Here is a 20,700-nt window from a genome sequence, read left to right on the forward strand (position 1 = left end):
GGCATTTTGATAGGGGGAGAAATCCCTATATCCTTCTATGTGTTATACTCACCCATGCATATTGGTAGGGGGAGCTTTCGCTCTCTTATTCTTTTTTGTCCCCTTTTTGATGTTGTCAAATGGGGAGAAATATTATGAGTATATTCTTTCTTATTTATATGCATGTGAATTATAATTTATATATTCAATTATAATTTATATATTCATTTCCTTTCATGCATATATCCTTTTTGTAAATTGTTTGTCATCATCAAAAAGGGGGAGATTGTTGGCCTTCTTGTTTTGATGATGTTTAACAAACAATTTACTACTAATGTTGTTTGTCTAGTATTTGTGTTTTCTTATTTATTACAGACAAACAACGTAGTTGGAGGATGGATGGAATAGAGCTTCAACGATCATATCCAAAGGAGGTTGGCGGAATGTCGGTGAAGCCTATGCAATTCAAGTTAAAGATCAAGTTCAAGCTTCATCCGCAAATATATCAAGTCAAGCCTATTGAAGATTAAGATCAAGCTTTGGTATATTTAGTTTAGGTTTTATATTATGTGTGTTAGATACTCTAAGCTCAATATCATATACACACACGTATTTGGTTTCTATGCATATATATAGAGTTATATATATACATACAAGTGTTTTAGATTTTGATGTTTATATATACATACACGTATTTGGTTTCTAAGCTCAAATATTGTATTCTCAGTTTATAGACTTAACAATCATCATATACATATTTTATCAAGTCCATGTAATAATTGTGCAAATTTTCAAAACGTTGTTTATGTCAAAACATCAAACTTCATGTATATCACTTTTTCATGTTTTGAACACTTTTGCAAAATAATGAGATTTCACAATTGGGAAATGCAAATTGGAAAATTCTTTTTGTAACATGTTCAAAATATCATTTGCAAACATTTCTCAAAGTTTCATCAAGTTTGGAATTGATTTGTTATGTTTAAAGGAATTTACAAATTCACGTTTTCGTTCGTGCACATGTTCGTGCATGTTTTACAAAACTGATGAGTTTTTACAAATGAGAAGTGATATTTGAAAAATTCTTTCTCTGACATGTTTACCTACATATTTAGAAACTTCTCACAAAATTTTACTATTTTTAGAGTTGATTTACTGTGCCTAATTGATTTTACAAAATCGTGTATCACAGCAGATTTTCAGAAACTGTATTTTTGTGTTCAAACATTTATTTCTCTCAACTGGGAAATGATTTTTCAGAAATTCTTTCTCTGACATGTTATTCTACATGTATGAGAACATTCGCCACAAGTTGCATTAATTTTTGGGTTTTATTTACTATTTTAAATTGGATTTTAACAAAACAGTGCGCACTGCTACAGTAACTCCGGTCGACCCGGACCGGTCGACCGCGAAATGTCTCAGGAACTTTTCCAGTGTTTGAACAGTGCGAGGCGGGGACCGGAAAAAAGATCGCGTCGACCGCCAGCTCACAGACTGCCTTAGACGGCATTTTTTGTATCGTTGAGGGGTTTTGTCTTTTGTTTGGGCTTTTGTTGAGGTATTGGGAGGCTATAAATACCCTTATACCTCAGTTTTCATTATCAAGAAATGTTTTAAGAAAGTTTTAAAAAAAAGTTTTAAACAAGGGTTTAAGTGTGGTTTAGTGTTTGCTTTAGTTTGTGAAGAAGTTTTATACAAGTGAGGATGATCATCTCTTGTTTGGGCTCCAATCTCATCTCTCCAACTCTTGATATATTGAGAAGTTTTCTAAACTCTATTCTAGCTATTTATATATATGATTATCATTGTTATTTAGCTAGAAACTACATTGAGTTTAGTTTGATTATATCTCTTTGTTCACACACAACCTTTTGAGCTTATTGTATTTACATTCATAGTGATAATTTGGGGTTGTGGGTTTGTGACTAAGAGGTTGTGCTTATTGAGTTCTCACCTTGTTTTGAGACATCATTTGTTATATTTATGCTTATTGTGAAATCACTTTGTAAATACACTTGTACACCGAGCTGAGGACGTGTGTGGTGCAGAGTCGGGATCGTCCCAAGAGGAGTGGCGTCGGTGCCGTGCTAGAGAGAGGTTGTGTAACCGAGCAGCTTGAGGGGAGACACGGCCTAGCGGTCCAACACTTAGTGGGTGATAGAGTGTGATTGCATAGTTGTTTGTTGTGTGAGAGTTTTCGGTGAACTTGTAAACCGAGTGGTATAGAAGAAGTTCGGCTTAACAATCGGATTGTGTTAGTGATTTCTCCCGGGAGTGGGGGAGCGGAGGACGTAGGACGAAGGTCCGAACTCCGTAATCATATTGCTTTTGTTGGAGTGTGTTTGGCGTGTCATTCATATTTATGTTCATATCTTTATATCGCCATGTGCATTGCTCATTTCTATATCATCCATATCTTGATTTAGATTGTTTATCCTGTGTAGTTTATATATCCTTGCATTATTATTCATCATATAGGATATATCCTTTTGTTGTTCATATTGCTTATCCTAGCTTACATATCTTGTTATATTTCACGTCTTGCTAGGATAACTTTGTTAATAAGTTTTAATTGGCATTTATCGGATTTAGATTAGCATAAAACCCTAATCACCCCCCCCCCCTCCCTCTATGGTTTAACACTAAATTTAAAACTTTAATTAAAGTAAGAGTTTATTCCAATAATTTCATCAAATTATGAATCTATTATACATATATTTGGTAACTTTAATTTTGTAACATTAATTTGACAGTTTGAATTGTTTTTGAAATTTTGGTATTAATTAATATCAAAATTAGCATTAAATTTGGTATGAAAATAAAATTTGTTGTATGGGTAAAAATAAAAAATTCAAAATGGCATAAAAAAATTTTAAATTAAAAAACTTGGAGAAAAGACAAATTTTTAGAAATATTTAAAAATAAAAAATAAAAATTCATATTAATTTCAGAAATTCTTCAACTAAAATATCTTTAATAAATATAAAATTTTAAAATATTTAACAATAAAAAACTTAGAACTTTTTAAATTAATTTTGAGATTCATTAATCTTATAATTACTATTTTTGAAAAAATTGAAATTTATTTATTTCAAAATTGCTATTAAATTAGGAGTAATTTTAAAAATAGGAACGTGATATAAATTTGCCAATTTAATTGAAGTTACATTTTTTCAACAATATTCTTGAAATATGAATCTATTATACTTAAATTTGGTGACTTGAATTTGGGACATAAATTTGGTAATTTAAATTTTTTTGAAATAGTGGTATTAATTAATCTCAAAATTAGTATCAAATTTGGTATGAAACTATTTTCACTAATATATAAAAATAAAAAACCTGAAATTCAAATTGTAACCCGAAATTCTAAAATTAAAAAAATCCAGAGTCAAAATAAATTTTTAAAATATTTAGAAGTAAAAAATTCAAATTAATTTCAGAATTTCTAAAAATTAAAAATTTCGAATAAAGATAATTTTTAGAAACATTTAAACATAAAAACGAAAAATTTCAAATTAATTTTGAAAAACATAAATCTCATAATTATTATTTTTGAAAAAATTTGAAACTAATTTATTTTAAAATTGGTATTAAATTTGGAATAATTTAAAAAATTAGAACATGATCTAAATTTATCAATTTAACTAAAGTTAGATTTTTTTCTAATAGTTTCCTTAAAATATTAAAGTATTATATATAAATTTTATAACTTGAATTTGGTGATATAGATTTTGTAATTTAATTTTTTTTGAAATTTCGGTATTAATTGATCTCAAACTTAATATTAAATTTGGTATGAATTTTTTTTTTCAAATATATAAAATTAACGAAACCTGAAAGTCACATTAATATAACAAATTAAAAAATTAAACAATCTGGAACAAAAATAAAATTTTAGAAATATTTAAAAATAAATAATAAATAATAAATAATCCAAATTTATTTCAAAAATTCCGAAACTAAAAAATTTTGAATGAAAATATTTTTTTAAATATATAAAAATAAAATATTAAATAAATTTCAGTAATCATTAATCTCATAATTACTATTTTTGGCAAATTTCAAATTAATTTATTTCAAAATTGGTATTAAATTCGAAATAATTTAGAAATAGGAACAAGATCTTTGTCAATATAATTAAAGTTAGATGTTTTCTAATAATTTCCTTAAAATATGAATATCTTATATATAAATTTGCCAGTGTAATTAAAGTTAGATTTTTTTTCCATTAATTTGCTTAAAACATGAATCTCTCATATATAACTTTGGTATCTTTAATTTAACATAAATTTGTTAATTTAGATTTTTTTTGAAATTTCGTTATTAGTTAATCTCAAAATTAGTATCAAATTTAGCATAAAATAAAATTTCACAAATGTTTAAAAACAAAAAAACCAAAAATTCATATTAATATCATAAATTCTGAAATTGAAAATTTTATAATAAAAAATAAATTTTAAAAATATTTAAAAATAAAATAACCAAAAAAATCAATGTAGTTTCAAAATTTCCTAAACTAAAATGTCGTATAAAAATAAATTTTCAATGATATTTAAAAATAAAAAATAGAAAATTCAAAGTAATTTTGATGTTTATTTATATCATAATTACTGTTTTTAAAAAATTTAGGAATTTGCTTATTTTAAAATTTGTATTAAACTGAGAATAATTTAAGAATAGGAACACGGTCCAAATTTAGTAATTTAATTAAAGTTAGATTTTTGAAAAATTCAAAATTTTAGGATATTTTGATAAATAAATCTTAATTATTAAAAAATGCTTTTTGTTTTCATATATTTTAAATAAAAAATAAATTAAAACTTTAATCCAATATCTTTTATTCTAATATATTCAATAAATCAAGTCTAAAATTTTCAATCAAAATATGCATCAAGTTATGAATAAAAACAACTTTACGATATAAAATAAAATTAATCATATTTAGAGATGTATAGAGTGTTGTACCGAAATTAAACTTGAAGACACTTAGATGGCGGGCGTGTTCCGATCTTTAAATTTCCAATGACAATGATCAGTATTTTTGAGGGTTGTAGAATAAATACCTGAAATTTATAATTATTATTTTTCTCTGAGCAAAGAGCCTTGCAGGTTGTAGAATAAAAATTGGAGAAATTTTTTTCGATAATTTTTTTACTCGGAGAAGTATATTGAGCAGAAAAATATTGTTTTTCTCTAAGAAGAATCACCTTATTGAGCAGAAAAATACTGTTTTTCTCTAAGAAGAATCGCCTCAAAGTTACAGTGATTGCTGAAAATTTAGATTCTACTATGTATAAAGATATTTAGATTAAATGTTGAGATATTATAGCTATAACTATGGACGGTTAAGATGGGATGACACGTGTCAAAAAAATTTGCGCAGGAGGAAGCTGATGTGGCATCCTGTAGTGAGTTTTAAAGCTAATTGATTTTACTTTAATGTATACCTAGTAAAAAAAATTGCTCTGAACGTATCAACAGCCTAATATAGAACTTAAACCAAAAATATGAAAGTCCTATTATAAACTGAAAATCAACCAGTATCTAATAAAGAGGACTTCATTATGGGTAATTTGGATAAAATTAATTATATAAATATCTTATTGCGGGCTGCCTTATCCCAATACTACAGAAGGGCAACAAAGTACAACTATTATCAGTTCAATTTAACTTCTCCATCCTAATTTGCCCATATAGGGTCTCCCCAAAACATAACAAATAATAACTACCAATGCTACCTACAAATAAATATGTGGATGAATGGCCTTGATTGCAAAAATTAGCATTGCTCAGATTCTCCACAAACTATAATCACTAGAAACAATCAAGTTGCAGATGTTTCCTCATCTTCATCATCATCAGACATTGAGGAGACACCGGTGCCTCTCTCTGGATCGTAATTACTGTTCTGCACCTCGGTCTTCCTTGGCCTTCCCCGAACGCCGATCCTTCTCTGATGTTCTAAGGAAAATTGATGAAAGACAGCAAATACGATAAAGAAAACAGTCAAGGATCGTCATGAGATTATAACGTTGAATATATTGGATTAGGAGATAGTGATTTTACTTTTGATGTTGATAGCGTTGCGTGTCAGTGTCAGGAATTCTTCCCATTTGTATTGGCTCAGCTCTCGCTTCTCCTCCTCCGAGAGCTCAAAGTTTGGCTCTCTCCCACACATAAAAGCTGCCCTGTCAAAAATAGGCATGTTAATTATAGTAATACCGTTTGTAATATATCCCACAATAAGCATATATCAACTCAAAAAATAATGGGAAGTTTTCATCTCACAAGTACAGAATAAAGGGAACAAAAAGAAAAAAGATTGGCTAGCATATTAATACACAAGTTTCTTGGCCACTGCCTGCGTGCGAGACAGAATTCAAACTTGAGGTAAGCGGTGTTATTTTTGCACACCGGTTGGTTCTCTTCATTGTATGTATTTATCTAGAGGTTTAATTAGACCATTAGGGGATGGAAGAATTAACACGTGATCGAGTGGGGTGTTAAAACAGGGTTAGTGAACTTGATGGAAGTTGTAGAGAAAATGGGGACGCCTTTTGATTTCACCAAATTTGCCCTCACTACAATTTTAAAGCATAGTATTTTATGAGGGATTTCTTGAACTTTTTGAAATTGTGATCAGAGGTAGAACCAAAAAATGTGACCAATAGTCCAGTTTTTCCTAATAATAGTAACTGATCATCAGTTAGTAAGTGTTGGATTGCAAAAGCAAAACAAACAGAGATGATTTAAGCCAATTTGTGTCGACCCATATCATCTCAAAAAGATTAGCTCTATTTCAGCCCTATCTAACCATCTACAATCTAGCCATCTTTCTAGTGTGGGACTAAATTCCCACCTTCATGGTTTTGCTAAATGGAACCGATATTTGAAAAAATGCAAGTGTGACACCTATATTAATAATATGTGTATTCTAAATCTATACTACATATAAAAGAGGATTAAGGTGCTAAAACTTTTGATTGTCCTTTTTACCCCTCTCAAGTTTGATAATTTCAAATTTACTTTAATAAATTTCTTTATTAAATTTATCGCAGTCTCATTCAATGAGCCTTAAATTAATTACAAATCATCATAATAATAAGATTTAATTAATTTCTTCAGCTCTTAAAGATTCCATAACTTATTTAATAATAATAAGATTTAAATTAATTTCTTCAGCTCGTAAAGATTCCATAACTTATTTAATTAAATGCATATATTATGGATCCAACAAACTAACCACTCTTTCATTTCCACTTTACATAACCTTTTTTTCTTCTCTACACTATAAATTACGGTCATCCATTCTCTTCAACCCACCATATCACCTATTAAGCCAAATTCGTACACAACCACAATGGTTTATGAAATATGTTATATGGAAAGTTTGTCAAATTCACTGTTATAAATAGCGGTAAATAGCCTCACAATAGCGACGCTAATAGCGTTAGCGGTCCCTTCCCGCGACGCTATCGCCCGTTACGCTATCGCGTAATAACGGTGACATATTACGGAATATGTCTGTTCGTAAAAGCGGCCAATAGTGTCATAACAATAAATAGTGAGCGATTACATTCGAAATTTGCTTTTTGACTGCTATTTAAAAACGGTTTGAGGCTTATTTTTTTAAAATTAAACTCAAATTTGCTTTTTGACTGCTATTTAAAAACGGTTTGAGGCTTATTTTTTTAAAATTAAACTCAACCCTTGATCATTGCATTCTACTGTCTCCAGTGATTTTCAGCATACTCCCGCCACCTCTCATAGCCTCTGGCACCTATCTTGATACTTCCTCTCACCTCCTTCACCGTGAGCTCCTCTTAGGACAATCCTGTCACCGCTAATCTCTTCTTCTCGAAGACGATGACTTTTTGACTCCTCCAGTTATCTTCGGTATTACGTGATGGTTACATGTCTATTTCTGTTTAGGATCTCTTTAAATCATCCAATATGTACTTTTAGATTTTTTAGATTTTTCTTTAATTTTTCTTTCTATTTATACATATCTAAATTAGACCGCTATTTGACTTTGCACTTTTTACCGTTATTTTACCGCAATAGCCCAAAATAACCTTAGCGATGCCTCACCGCTACGCGTTGCTATCCGCTATCGATAACCTTGGTCAAATTGTTTATAATATATGTGGCTTGTATATGTATGTGCACATGCATTCATTGAATAATATTTGTCAAATGGTTTGTAGACTTGAAGATACATTTTTTATGGAGCTGAAGACTATGTCTCATGTTCAATTCATAGCTCTTAATTTGTTTTTTGTCTCTTGAATCCTTGAAAAATAAAAGGATAATAGATTATAGGAAGGTTATTATTTAGAAGTCTTGCTATTTAAGAGTATATATAAATCTGACTTGAAATCTAAAGATTGTTTTTAGTGTGCTTTTTTTTTATATTGTGGATTGGGTAAGATTCTTATTGATCTTTTAATACTTAAAAAGGAATGTATGATATTATTTTTGGAGTTTATGCGAAGCTATTTAAAGATTTTCCGCCTCGCACAATGTTGTAAAGAGCTTTTTGTGCTATTTATCATAAGTTGTGCTTTTTCTTTTTAATATAGGTCATAAGTTGTGCTTTCTTATTAATTAGATGTATTTGTGGTTTAATTCTTTACTAATTACTCAATTCATATGCATTTTAAGTTCAGAGGTGCTATCAACTAATCCAACACTTTCAATGTTTTTTATCTTTTTCATTTTCTTACCTCTATTAAGCATCTTATATATTCTTTCATTAATAATTATGTTGAATTATGAAACTTTGTTTGTCTTCTTTTTGATTAATCACCAATAAGTTCTTTGTTTCTATCACCTTCAGGCTACAAAGATTAACTAATAAAACATATTCGCTATCTATCTTCTAATCATTGAGTAAATCAGAATATACAAATGTATATATGATATAGTTGAGTTGAGTTGCATAAAAATGTTGATTTCTTATATGAAATCCAGATTAATTTATTGAGATTTTTTCATTTGGATTAAAAAATTGACCTATACAATTCCCATGAATTGAGCTATTCAAATAATATTTTTCTATCGGTTGTGATTCCATCTTGCTATTATACCTTCTGTAATTTTGTATCTAATAGCAGTTTTTGTTATTCCAACAAGATACTAGACGTTTAATGTTACTCTTTTATTTAGTGGCCTTTGTAACTTTTGTGCATAATATAATGAGAATCAATATACCATAAGTAAATATTATATTGTAAGTACATATTTAAGAATCAATAACGTTGAATATATTATTCACTAATAATTTCTTAAACCAAGTATGCAACATGCATCGCGCGTGTGGCATACTAGTAATTCCAAAATCCACATTGTGTATTATTATGCTTCAAGTAGAGCAACGGCAATGGAAAACAAATCACAGAGAATTATTTGTTACTTAATCACTAAGTTCCGAAACATGAACGAAAATCGCAAATTTTCTCAGTAATCAGATGTATGATAGGTACCTGTCATACAATCTGGCTGCTTCTTCCTGCGATCCGACAGTGCCCAGGTGGATCTGTTTCTTGTCAACTTTTATTGCAGCCTGCCATTTCATATTTTTGAAATAGACACCCCTCATTATGCATGGTTCCTGGTCTTCATAATGCTTTCTCCTATGCCGCTTCCTGCGCTTTACTTTTTTACCTGTAAACAGAGATATCAATAAAAACATTTTAGAACTTGCTGCAAGCACAACTTCTAGATATAACAATATGCTGAATCAACTATTACAATCTGTCCTAAGGTTCCCTAATTTGACCAACAGAAGACCGCAAACCATGAAACTAAACCTGCGTTTGGTAATTAGCTGAATTAATGTATGGGTTTAACAAAATAAATACCTCACCAACTTAAGTGAGTCGAGTATCCTAAATAGGTCATAAAGGATAGCAGTATCCAGAGGAGTGCCCATTAACTAGGAAGTGTTAGAAAAATGGCTTCAAAGAAATACTGAAACTTAAGGAATGATATAGTTGTTTATGAGCATACAATGACAAGAGAGTGACAAGGAAGACAATGATAACGTAGAGGAAGTGTGATCATAGTAGAGAATAATGTTCAAAAGTAGGAAAACCCGAAACAATGTGTTTAGTCCATAAATTGGATGATGAATGATTCGATGGGAATGGAGTTGCATGACTATGGCGATAGGCATAAGGAAAGATAAAATGTGAAGAAAGAGAAGAAAGGTTGTGCTGCAAAGCGAGTAGTGAGATCAACAAAGGCCAATGTAAATCTTGAGGATAGACCATTATTTGCTTAGCAGATATTAGCCAACATAATCATCCACAAAGGTAAATATTTCAAGTCACTAGGAGATGAACTAAAGGTCGCCATTAGTTTAACACTTACATTTTGAGACTCAAGAGTCCTAGTATATATTACAGTTGCAAAGAGAGCGTAGATTTCCTATAAGGTGTATATGAACAGGAATAAGAACACATGTGTATTCCAAATACACGTCTACCAACCAAAACTTTCTAAACAAATATGTATGGCCAATAAGCTTCTCTACCAACCAAAGTTTCCAGAACAAATATATGTGGCCAGTAACCTTCTCTACCTACCAAAACTTGCTGATAGTAGAGTTTAGCATGAAAGGGGCTCCAGGAGTTCTGTTCACAATTTAATGTGGTACACTGAGTATATATGTGCAAGAATGAAAGGACAAGTATAGTCTTCTAAAAGTTCAATATACTATCTGATTCAAGTTAACAATAGTTTTTTTCCCCTTAGAAACCACCTTAAAAATAGGGTAATCATACGAAAACCACATTTCATTTTCAATTTAGACGTAAATCACCTTGAAAATAGGTTTTTGCTGCAATCAACCACCTCTCAGTCAAATTTTCACTAAAAAACCAATAATAAGCTTAAAAATCTCAAGTTCAAGGTACTTGAGTTGGGTATCCTAACAAGAATTAAACACTAAAAAAAGAGACACATAACTTGAATGAGAGTTTTTTAAAGTAATTTTGGGGTTTTAGCGGAAAATTTGAATGGGAGGTAGTTGATTGCAACAAAAAACAACTTTAAAGGTTGTTTATGTATAAATTGAAAATGAAAGGTGGTTTCCGTATAATTACCCTATTTTTAAGGTGGTTTCTAGGGGGAAAACCCTTAACAATAACCTTCTGAAGAAAAATTAGAATTTAGATATAACACTATCAGTCTATCACTACAATATTCAACAACTTCAGCCACAAAAATCGATGAATAAAGGTTCAATATCAAGTGAATTAAATGGCACTGCAGCAATAAATATTTTTAATTAAGGTGTATTTTCTTCCAAATTTTCCGTAAAGAATAAAAATTCCTTAATTTCACGTTTAATCAATAGTGTCTCCTCTTGGTGAGAGTTCATCAATAGAATAATTCTTATCGCCTTAAAGAAATCCTTTGACACAGTATCTTCCTTGATCAGGGAAGAACTAACCTGGATAATAGTTACCTGTGTCCTCCTTTGATGAGCTAGAAGCAGAAGCATTAGAAGAGGCAAAGCTGGCTTCAGAAATATTTGTCTGTAGAACAAATATGACCACTAAATTATCAAAACCTCACTCAGATTAAACAAAGAACTTTATTTACAAATACCTTCAAATATTATTCATGAGCAGAGATGTAGCGCTTTAGAGCAAAGGATGTAAAGTTACTGTTGAACATTCTAGCACTTCTTCATGTAATTATTTCACAAGAGGGTTGCATTTGCACACAGACATGAGGAGAGGGTAAATCTTTATACGCAAATCCTTCGACTAATCAACGATAGCAGTTCGTAAAATTTATGATAGTTGTTTACTTTCATAGTTGGTGGCACTCACAATATTTTTCAAATTAAAAATATATTACCATAACTATTTTACTTCACATGTTCAAGTTAATTATTCCAACAAAATAGTGGATAGAATTAGTTCATATATCAATGTGATTTCAGGTGCTCCTAACTAATATAAATAAAAGAAATCACAGAACGGACAAACCAAATGTAAATATTAAGAACATGAATAATGTACGGATCTGGGTTTACCGGTTTTTGATGGCTGAGAATAAATGAAGGCAAAGGATGCACACTGAATGGCTTTACAGTCTTATTAGAATTTTCCATAATACTTCCATTCTCAGTGGATCCTGGAAGCTGAACAGGAACAGAATTTCTCCCTGAAAATTGTAGATAACTTGTCAATTTACTGAAAAGACAAATAGAAATTAGAATTATCCAAGCAAAATGAGTTATTTTTTGTTAAAACTGAAAATGCTAAGCTATAATATTAGAGTGCTGCTAGCAGGACCCATATTATGGGACCACATCCTGGAACAGCTGACATGGCACGTGCAGTTGGAAAATTTCAATGATGTGGAAAAAATGAATCAGCATTAGTTGCAGGATATTAGTGATACAGGAAGGGCATTTTAGTCAGTGTCTCATCTTCTGTCACAGCGAACTTCAAGCAGCCATTGCTATTGCGGAAAAACCTAAGCAGTCATGGAACTCAAAGACCTGTGTGCAAACCCAAAGGCGACAACCTTCCTATCTCTGCAACAAACTCCAAGCCACCATGGAATCCAAGTTTCCCATCTCGGCAACAATACCATCTAACCTAAATCCTTCTGCCCAGATCCAAGGGCTACAAGCATCCCACCTCTTCTAAGGTGTCTTTTTCCCATCTCTTCTATATGTGTCTTTTTGGCCTCGCCTCCGCTACCAACAAGGGCACTTTCGTTGGAAAGAACTCATCTCAAGAGCAACTCTGTTCCCTTGTTTAATTCATGCTGCAGGCAACGCAAATACCTCATGCTCATGCTGTGGGACAACTCCAATACCCAGTGCTCGTGCCGCTGGCAACGTCATTGCTATCACCACCATGCTTTCATCATCATGGAAATCACGGACTTTGCCGTGCTCTCGCTATAATTGGCATCTCAGTCCGCCATCCTATTGATGTCGTCGCCTGCCTCGCTCCTCTCACGTTGAAATTATTCATATTCTATTGATGTTGTCGCCTGACTCGCTCCTCTCCATTGTTTTAAATATCCCCGACATGGCCCGATATATCCCCCGATATATCCTTTTACAGGGCTTGCCGCAACCGATATGGTCTTTAAATATCCTTTACCGTTTTTTGGCTATTTTGATTGATAAATCCCCGATATGACCGATATATTAGCCGATATGTGGACCAATATATCTTTTTATATAACTTGTTGCAAAATAATATACCGTGTTTGGAATTTTTGGGCGAGATATCAAGATTTTCCCATTATATCAAATGACGTTTTACCCTAAAAAAAGTAGATCGAATGTTGCAACGTTGCTTTGCACTTTTGTTTGTTTTAGAAGGTTGATTAGTGATCCTAAACATATATTATTCATATTTTGTATGCTTAAATTTCATTACATATGTTGAGATTACATTTTAATGTATTATACTATGTATGCAAACATTCATTATGGCATTCCGATATTTACCACATATCCCCGATATTTCCCCGATATCCGCAATCCGATATGAATTTTGGTCATCCGATATTTCCCCGATATCCGATATTTAAAACCTTGCTCCTCTACAGTTGAACTTATTCGTATAAATGAGATGGCAAGTGAAGGTGGCTGATGACTGGTGAGATGGAGAAGATGGAAAGTCATTTATTTTCTTTCCAAATTATTTCTTTCTTTAATTTCAATACAACCGAAACTAACTTTGTTATTCTTTGTTTAGTTGCCAGCATGGAAGGTAGCCAACTCAGCTGTCCAATGAAAGGTCCCTCAATTGGGGTCCAAGAAGAATTACTCATAATATTAAGATTGAAAATTCGTAATGAAAGCCTCGATAAGGCTTTTATGCACAACTTCCACATTTTTTTCCTTTCATATATTAATAACTGACTGCAGGAGTAAAGTAATCAATTATAGGTATTGGTATTTTTTCCATATTGGTCCCTTAAGACTTTCATATTTTGAATCTATCCCTCAGATAAATGGAAATTGCTATTAGGTCCCTCAATTCTTAGGTTACTTTGAAATTAGCCACTCAAATGTTCCCATTAGGCTCCTCAATTCTTAACTTATTTACAAATTAATCCCTCCAATTAAGAATAGGAGTAGCAATTAAAGGAATTACGATTAAAATCTATCGTTGTGGACTATTAGCTCCTCCAATTCTCATATTCTTTTTTTTCAAATTTAATCTCTCCACTCACTACTTATATTCTTGAGTGGAGGAACTAATCTAAAAATAAGTCAAAAATTGAGGGATCTAATAGCAATTTCCATGATTTGAGGGACTAATTTCAAAATATGAAAGATTTAAGGGACTAACATAATGACTCAATCACGGAACAATTTCTTAAAAGAGGTCGAATATCTTCTATTCTTGTAGGTGAGGGTTTAACAATTTTTTGGACCCCCCTTGCCGAAATTCCTAGCACCGCCACTAAAGGTAGCACCAGATGATTCTAAGTATGAACATTTATGTGAAGAGATCAATCCGAACATAAATGAACTGATGTCTGTAGTAAGCATCTTCACTATATAAAATTACTCAGAATGAATTATGGCATGGAGTAGTGAAATATACCTGAGCATAGCCCCAAAAGCCTTCGTCTCCTTAGGCTAACCATGCTTTACTGAAGTCCTCTGATATCACTGGAATATTTAGCAAGATAAATTCATGAATCCAAGGGCAATACTCAAGAGTGAGAATTAATTAAACCACAACATTATGAGCATTAACAACAACATCGAAAATGATAAAATTATTATAAGCAATGACCCATAACTCAACGGAGTGTTATTCAGCGACTGTGCTACACCAATCACACATTGCCAATATTAGTGACCTCGGGTAATATTTTAAAGCGAAGTTTGAATTATTATCATTATTTTTGGAGCCTGATTGACATGAATAATACATTAGTACCCTATCCCAGAATTGCACCCCTACTATCGGGGTGGGGGTGGGGGAGGGTGGGGGGTTTGGATGGTGGGCTGGGGCCCGGACACGAAACAAAATTCTTTTGGCATTTGAACAGTGTGGCTGCTTTTGTAATTTTGGCCCTTTACACAGAAACCCAATGACAAATATGTATCTCAGCAGCCTATTGAAGTTTTATCCCAAAAAAATATATAGATGCCAGAGTAAGCAGTGTTATCAATGTGTGAGGCGCAATGCGGGGCGTAAAACATCTTTACGCGCACATGCGCAAGGCGCAACGCGATGCGCGCGCCCAAGTGATGCGAGGCGCACACCGCCCACATAATTTTTCAAAATATATAATCAAGCGCGAAAGAACATGTTTTTAGAATTCACATGAAAAATGTCATGATAAATAATATCTTACTACAAAATTACAATATAATGCATTAATTTCTAATGCTAACACCCAACATAGTAGCAAAATTCATAAATTTTCAAATCAAATATTACATCAAGACTAATATTCAAGCAAAGGATTAGTAATGGTGCAAAATGGATTTATTTTGCTTTTTAGGATATGGAATATCAAGTATAAAGACTCCATTGAAATTTTAACAAACAAAACTATACGAGGATATGTACTACATGCACCCTACACAAAGTAAGGATGTACGTGAGGCGCAAAATGCGCTGTTGCATCAGAAGTGGGGCGCTTCGCCACCGCCCGCATCGTAAGGCGCATGAGGCGCGCGCCTTTGAAAACACTGAGAGTAAGTGAGTTTAGAGTTTCAGAGAATGGTTCTAATCCTTCATAATATTAGTGAAATTGTGAACTGGTTATACTCCCAAGACGTATGTAACTACATTGATTTCTGAACCTCGTTAAATCCCTATATATCTGTGATTTTTCAGTGTTCTTTCTTTCTTTAATCTGCGTTATTATTCCTTTGTGCTGCTAAAAAGGACCAAGCATAATGAAAAAATAATAAGAAAAGCATGTGCACATGCCAATTATAGCAATGTCGGAGAACGAAGAAGGCCAAAACCAAACCAAAGCTGGGAGGTAGGCACAGAGGTTAGGAAGCACACAAACTAATACCATTTTCATTTTGTCAAGGCATTGACTGAAAAACTTCTTATGAACCATATAGAAAGATCTCTAAACCTTTGCTTTCGCTGTGTATTATTTGATGCCTTGATGGTGATAGGCATGATCTTTCACATTTGTGTGGCATTCATTCGTTCACGTCACTATAATGGCTGTATTGATGGTTTATAGATAGAACTTTCATGCGTTCAATATCTCCTTCAAGGTCACTATAAAATAAAACACATAACCATGTAACGAGTTTTCGCTAAACTAACTCGAACAGGATGTAATCAAGAATTTAGGGAACTATAAGAGCGTAACACATTGATGACTTAATATATGCAGACTAGATGACATGATAATTTACTGTTTATACCAATAGGAGCCTTCTTGTACATCTTCAAGGAAGCAAAGGTTGTAGTCAAATTGCCTGTTGATATCACTATACCAATGAGAATCTTGTATTATGTGAGAAAGTTCAGCTTCTTCCTCCATGCACCACCCTACAACACTATTTGGTCCTCATATCGTAGTTCATGAGTTGGCATGTCATATATAAAGTTTGAAGGCTTAGAATAGACTCTTTATAACGAATCAACCGCCGATCCTCATATTTGTGTTCTTGATTATCTAACACAACAACAAAAACAAAGCATTTATCACAAATCCACTAGGATTTGTTAATATAATCCAATAGGATACTTATTTATCTTGGTTCTCAAGCTAAAAAAAGTAGTTAGTTGTATTCAAATTACCGGAGCACTCATCATGCCTCAAAAAGTACTCAATAAGAAGGCAGATCTATCTATTCTGGACACGGCCTTTTCTAATTTTAAAGTCGTAAAATTATGACAGTGGCAAATTACATCATATGTCTCTTGCCTTAGCATATTATACTACGTATTGCAAGATCACACTACTCTAAATTCACGCCATATAGACTTTTTTTCTACCCTAAGTAACTTCTACAAGCCAACACCTTGTCTGAAGCTTAAATAGAGAAAATTAATAGGAATTTGCAAGACCATGTCAATGCTAACTAAAAGGCAATAACAAAGCAGCATTGGTGTCTAGAGTAACCAAGAGGCCATGAGCAAATTTGGAGGTTACACAATTTCCACCCAATCAAAACTGTTCTTTAGATGCTTCAGAAGTGCAAAAACAATCGAAACATTGAGAGTTAGGTATTTTAGTCCTGATGTTGAGGGTAGAGCATACTCAAAGACTGAAAACTTGAACTAAACCTCAATTTTTCCGCAGGTTAGGACGGTGAGGATTTTGATAATCTCTGAACTTAGCTCCACGTGTGGCTGGTTAAACTTAAAACCAATAGAATTTCATGAGGGAGGTAAGCCAAATAGAAAAATATGTTTGGAAAGAACAACGACAAAATTTACATCAGACAAACTTCGGAAAGAAAGTTCAAGAGGAGACTTGATGCACTTAGAAAACCTGAGATGATCAACTCAAATCAGTCATTACAGGACTTGCCTTTTTTATCAACCCACAAGGACTTAGAAGAAATAAGCTTCCTATTTCAAGGAATTACTACAATATAAGTAAAAGTAACGAGAGAAGATCACTTATAGAAATAAAAAAGAATTACTTTCATAAATTTACAACGGAGATTGATAAAGGAAGAATCTGAACTGAATGAACAAACACCTCATCAGCATGTAGCAAAACAAGGAAGTGGTGACATGGGCTTGAAGAGGTGACTAAATATGTAACACATACTAGTAGTATGGTGCAAAGAGACCGTGCATAACGATGGGGAAATTTCCATGGTTATATATAATTTCCTATAGTGATGTTATAGCCTTAAGTAGTTGAAAACGTCCATGAATGTTTATAAGCAGACGTAAAGCACGTGCATATAGACAATAGCCAATGTGACGCGGGAACCATATTACAAAATCCTTTACACACGATTCATCGAGATGAAGAATATGACTCATGAGTTAAATTCATAGATACAGGCCCACTTCATCTTCTGATTGTACGATCATCTTCTTTCTTTCTGGTATGATAACAGTGCTATCAGCTGGAGCATATGACTGAACAGGAGCAAGGTGACATCTTCATTAAGAAAATTGACAAAGTTTTTATCTTCTTCTTCTTATTGTTAGAATGCAAAAATATAATCCTCGACCCTCACCATAACTCCGGCTCTGATACCATCTTAAATTAAGTCCCTCTAACCATTACACCAAAATTCCAAAGTTATGGTGAGGATCGAGAATTATATTTTTATATTCTAGCACTTAAACTTTCTCGTACTTTTTGTTACTAAACTTCTCCCTCTTCTCTTCCTTTCCCTTCACATATACGACTATATTCTGTATCTATTTTCTTTAGTTAATAAGTATCATGAGAATCTTGCCTTTTTACTAAAAAAAGATTCATGAATTAAGATGGAACAACTCATACACGCCCAATGCACTATCAACATAATTACCAAAATTCACTCTCAAAAAACAAAAAAGTTTATTACATGAACAGATAATGTTAGATCCATATACGCAAGGAAAGACATGAGTCATGAACCATCTTTCAAAAACCACTTTCTAATTATTCCACAACAGATTCAACATATTCTCGTCCATCAAACAAACAGAGGCATAAGCCTCCTTCAGTGAGAGGTTTTATATCCCAATTCTACTAATTTTATTGCCAAAAAATTTCATAAACATATTCCAACTCAATGTCACCTGAACCAAAATAAACCAAACTTACAGAAAATTTCAAAATTCAGCAAAGCTAGTATAGCAGGGTGTCAAGTCAACCAACCACCACCCAAAACCCAAAAATAAGAAATTAAAAAAAGGAACAAAACCCACAAAAAATAAACCCATAGTCTCCTCCTAAAATCCCATTAAAACAACACAATGAGTGAGACCCATCAGCCAGAAACGACACAAGAACCAAGACCAACATCGGTAACATCATCCGAAGGTCAAACTAGAGAAACCCATGAAAAGATAAGAGAAAGACGAAGAGGATGAGGCTTTTCGTTTACCTGAGAGGAGGAGCAGGGGTATTATGGGAAGGCCGGCGGAGATTTCTGTAGGGGCAGAACAGGAAGGATGAGAAGTTGGCGAGGAAGATAGGAGGCAACCCCTCTCTCTCATCTACCACCTTTCTTTCTTCAGTGTTTTTATTTTATTTACTTTATCTTTTATTTTCTAATTAAATTAATTAATTAATTATATTTTGTTGTTGTTATTAAATCGTGCTCTCTTCTGAGCAAGGGATGGGCTTGGAACGTATGTTTCGTGTGTAATCTACCCAATGATTGGATTTCCCAAATTGCCATTCGAGCACATAGGAAATATCTAAAATATCCTAGAGTGGGGAATTACGGAAGAGGAACTGAGATGAGATTCTTCCTTTCCTACTCGTTTTGCAGTCTATGATGAAACGGTTTCTTCGCCGGTCGCTTTCTTGGGTAATTTGATTCCTTTTACATGGGGAAATTTTCATAATTAATGTTCTTAATTGTTTTCATAATTAAAGGAACTATGCTTAAAATGTTACTTAACTTTGAAAGTAAATACCTCGATTAAACTAATCACAGAAAATATGTTTAAAAAACAATTTATTTCAACAGCTATAAGTGAGCCCTACATTAATTATTACCGACGACAAATTTTCAAAACCAACATCTTTCACTATTTATTTTTAAAAAACGATCGTTTTTGCAAAAAATTTCAAAAAACGACCTGGTTTCAGCCCTGGAGCTGAAACCAGGTCGGTTTTTGAAAATTTTTATCTGAAACTTCACGGGAGTTGAACTCCCGTGAAGTTTAGTAAAACTGCTAAACTTCACGGGAGTTGAACTCCCATGAAGTTTCGTAGTTCATTTTTTTTTTGAACTGCTAAACTTCACGGGAGTTCAACTCCCGTGAAGTTTAGAAGTTTTAAACTTCACGGGAGTTCAACTCCCGTGAAGTTTCCGAAGTTTTTTCACAAAAACCAACCTGGTTTCAGCGTTGGCGCTGAAACCAGGTCGGTTTTTGTAATTAAGTTTGAAAGAGGTTGTTTTCTGGGATTAAATTTTCCAATAGGTTGATTTTGAAAAATTGTCCTTATTACCGAACAAAGTACTTTAAAGAAAATTAATACATGATATTTATATTAAAATATTTTTTCTACTATGATGCCATGTTGTCAAAGTCATAAGCTGAATACCTAATTAATTAAGTCCTCCGGATGACTATTCCAGATTGCCACCCAAGGTGAAGTGTTACTCTACACCCAGCTGAGCTGCTATTGGTTGCTTGGATAACCTCCCCATGCTCCTTAATTTCTCACATCATCATGGAAAGAGATCTAATTCCTAGGAACAAGTGTCCATGTCCTATTTAAGCTCTTCGGCCATATGAATCCTCTTCTGCCAACAAATATTAATATGATCCACTCACAAAGGAATGAAGGATCCCTCAAGCTTCTCCTTCTTCTAGCTCCCTCTTTCAATTCCTAAGAAAGATTTGACAAAAGGAGATGGAGAGAAAGGAAGAATCGACTACCCCAAGAGGGAGCGATGACCACCACCAATCACGCCACCATGGAAAGTGTAAAAATTTCTCGCATGATGGATCATAATATTTGTTTAGGGATAATTCAGTTCCTAATGATGGGGAGAACCTCAAGTTGGGAGACAGGGGAGGAGGGGAAGTCTCTAAGGGT

At 32.9% G+C, this 20,700-nt stretch overlaps 1 protein-coding gene across 2 annotated transcripts; it reads right to left on the reverse strand.

Annotated features, from left to right (window-relative positions):
• On the reverse strand, nucleotides 5,544-19,168 carry LOC109824564 (ethylene-responsive transcription factor-like protein At4g13040). 2 transcript variants are annotated; one of them, XM_020391192.1, is made up of 7 exons: nucleotides 19,031-19,168; nucleotides 14,583-14,650; nucleotides 12,035-12,165; nucleotides 11,459-11,528; nucleotides 9,471-9,651; nucleotides 6,052-6,173; nucleotides 5,544-5,946 (listed from the first exon to the last, which is right to left on the reverse strand). In XM_020391192.1, the coding sequence occupies exons 2-7, from the start codon at nucleotides 14,623-14,625 to the stop codon at nucleotides 5,810-5,812; spliced, it is 684 nt and encodes a 227-aa protein (XP_020246781.1). In that variant the 5' UTR covers nucleotides 14,626-14,650; nucleotides 19,031-19,168; the 3' UTR covers nucleotides 5,544-5,809. The 2 variants fall into 2 exon arrangements, with proteins under 2 accessions (XP_020246781.1, XP_020246780.1); XM_020391191.1 differs by having other exon boundaries at nucleotides 11,444-11,528; nucleotides 19,031-19,167.

Source organism: Asparagus officinalis, chromosome 9 (assembly GCF_001876935.1).
Source record: "Asparagus officinalis chromosome 9, Aspof.V1, whole genome shotgun sequence".
In the NCBI taxonomy this organism is placed as follows: Eukaryota; Viridiplantae; Streptophyta; class Magnoliopsida; order Asparagales; family Asparagaceae; genus Asparagus; species Asparagus officinalis.

Bases quoted from the DNA above. Each gene is read 5' to 3' on its own strand.
- LOC109824564 (XM_020391191.1), bottom strand. From the start codon at position 14,625: ATGGTTAGCCTAAGGAGACGAAGGCTTTTGGGGCTATGCTCAG. The intron at 12,166-14,582 runs GTATATTTCACT...TACAATTTTCAG, and splicing joins GCTTTTGGGGCTATGCTCAG to GGAGAAATTCTGTTCCTGTT. The intron at 5,947-6,051 runs GTAAAATCACTA...AATTTTCCTTAG, and splicing joins CAACGCTATCAACATCAAAA to AACATCAGAGAAGGATCGGC.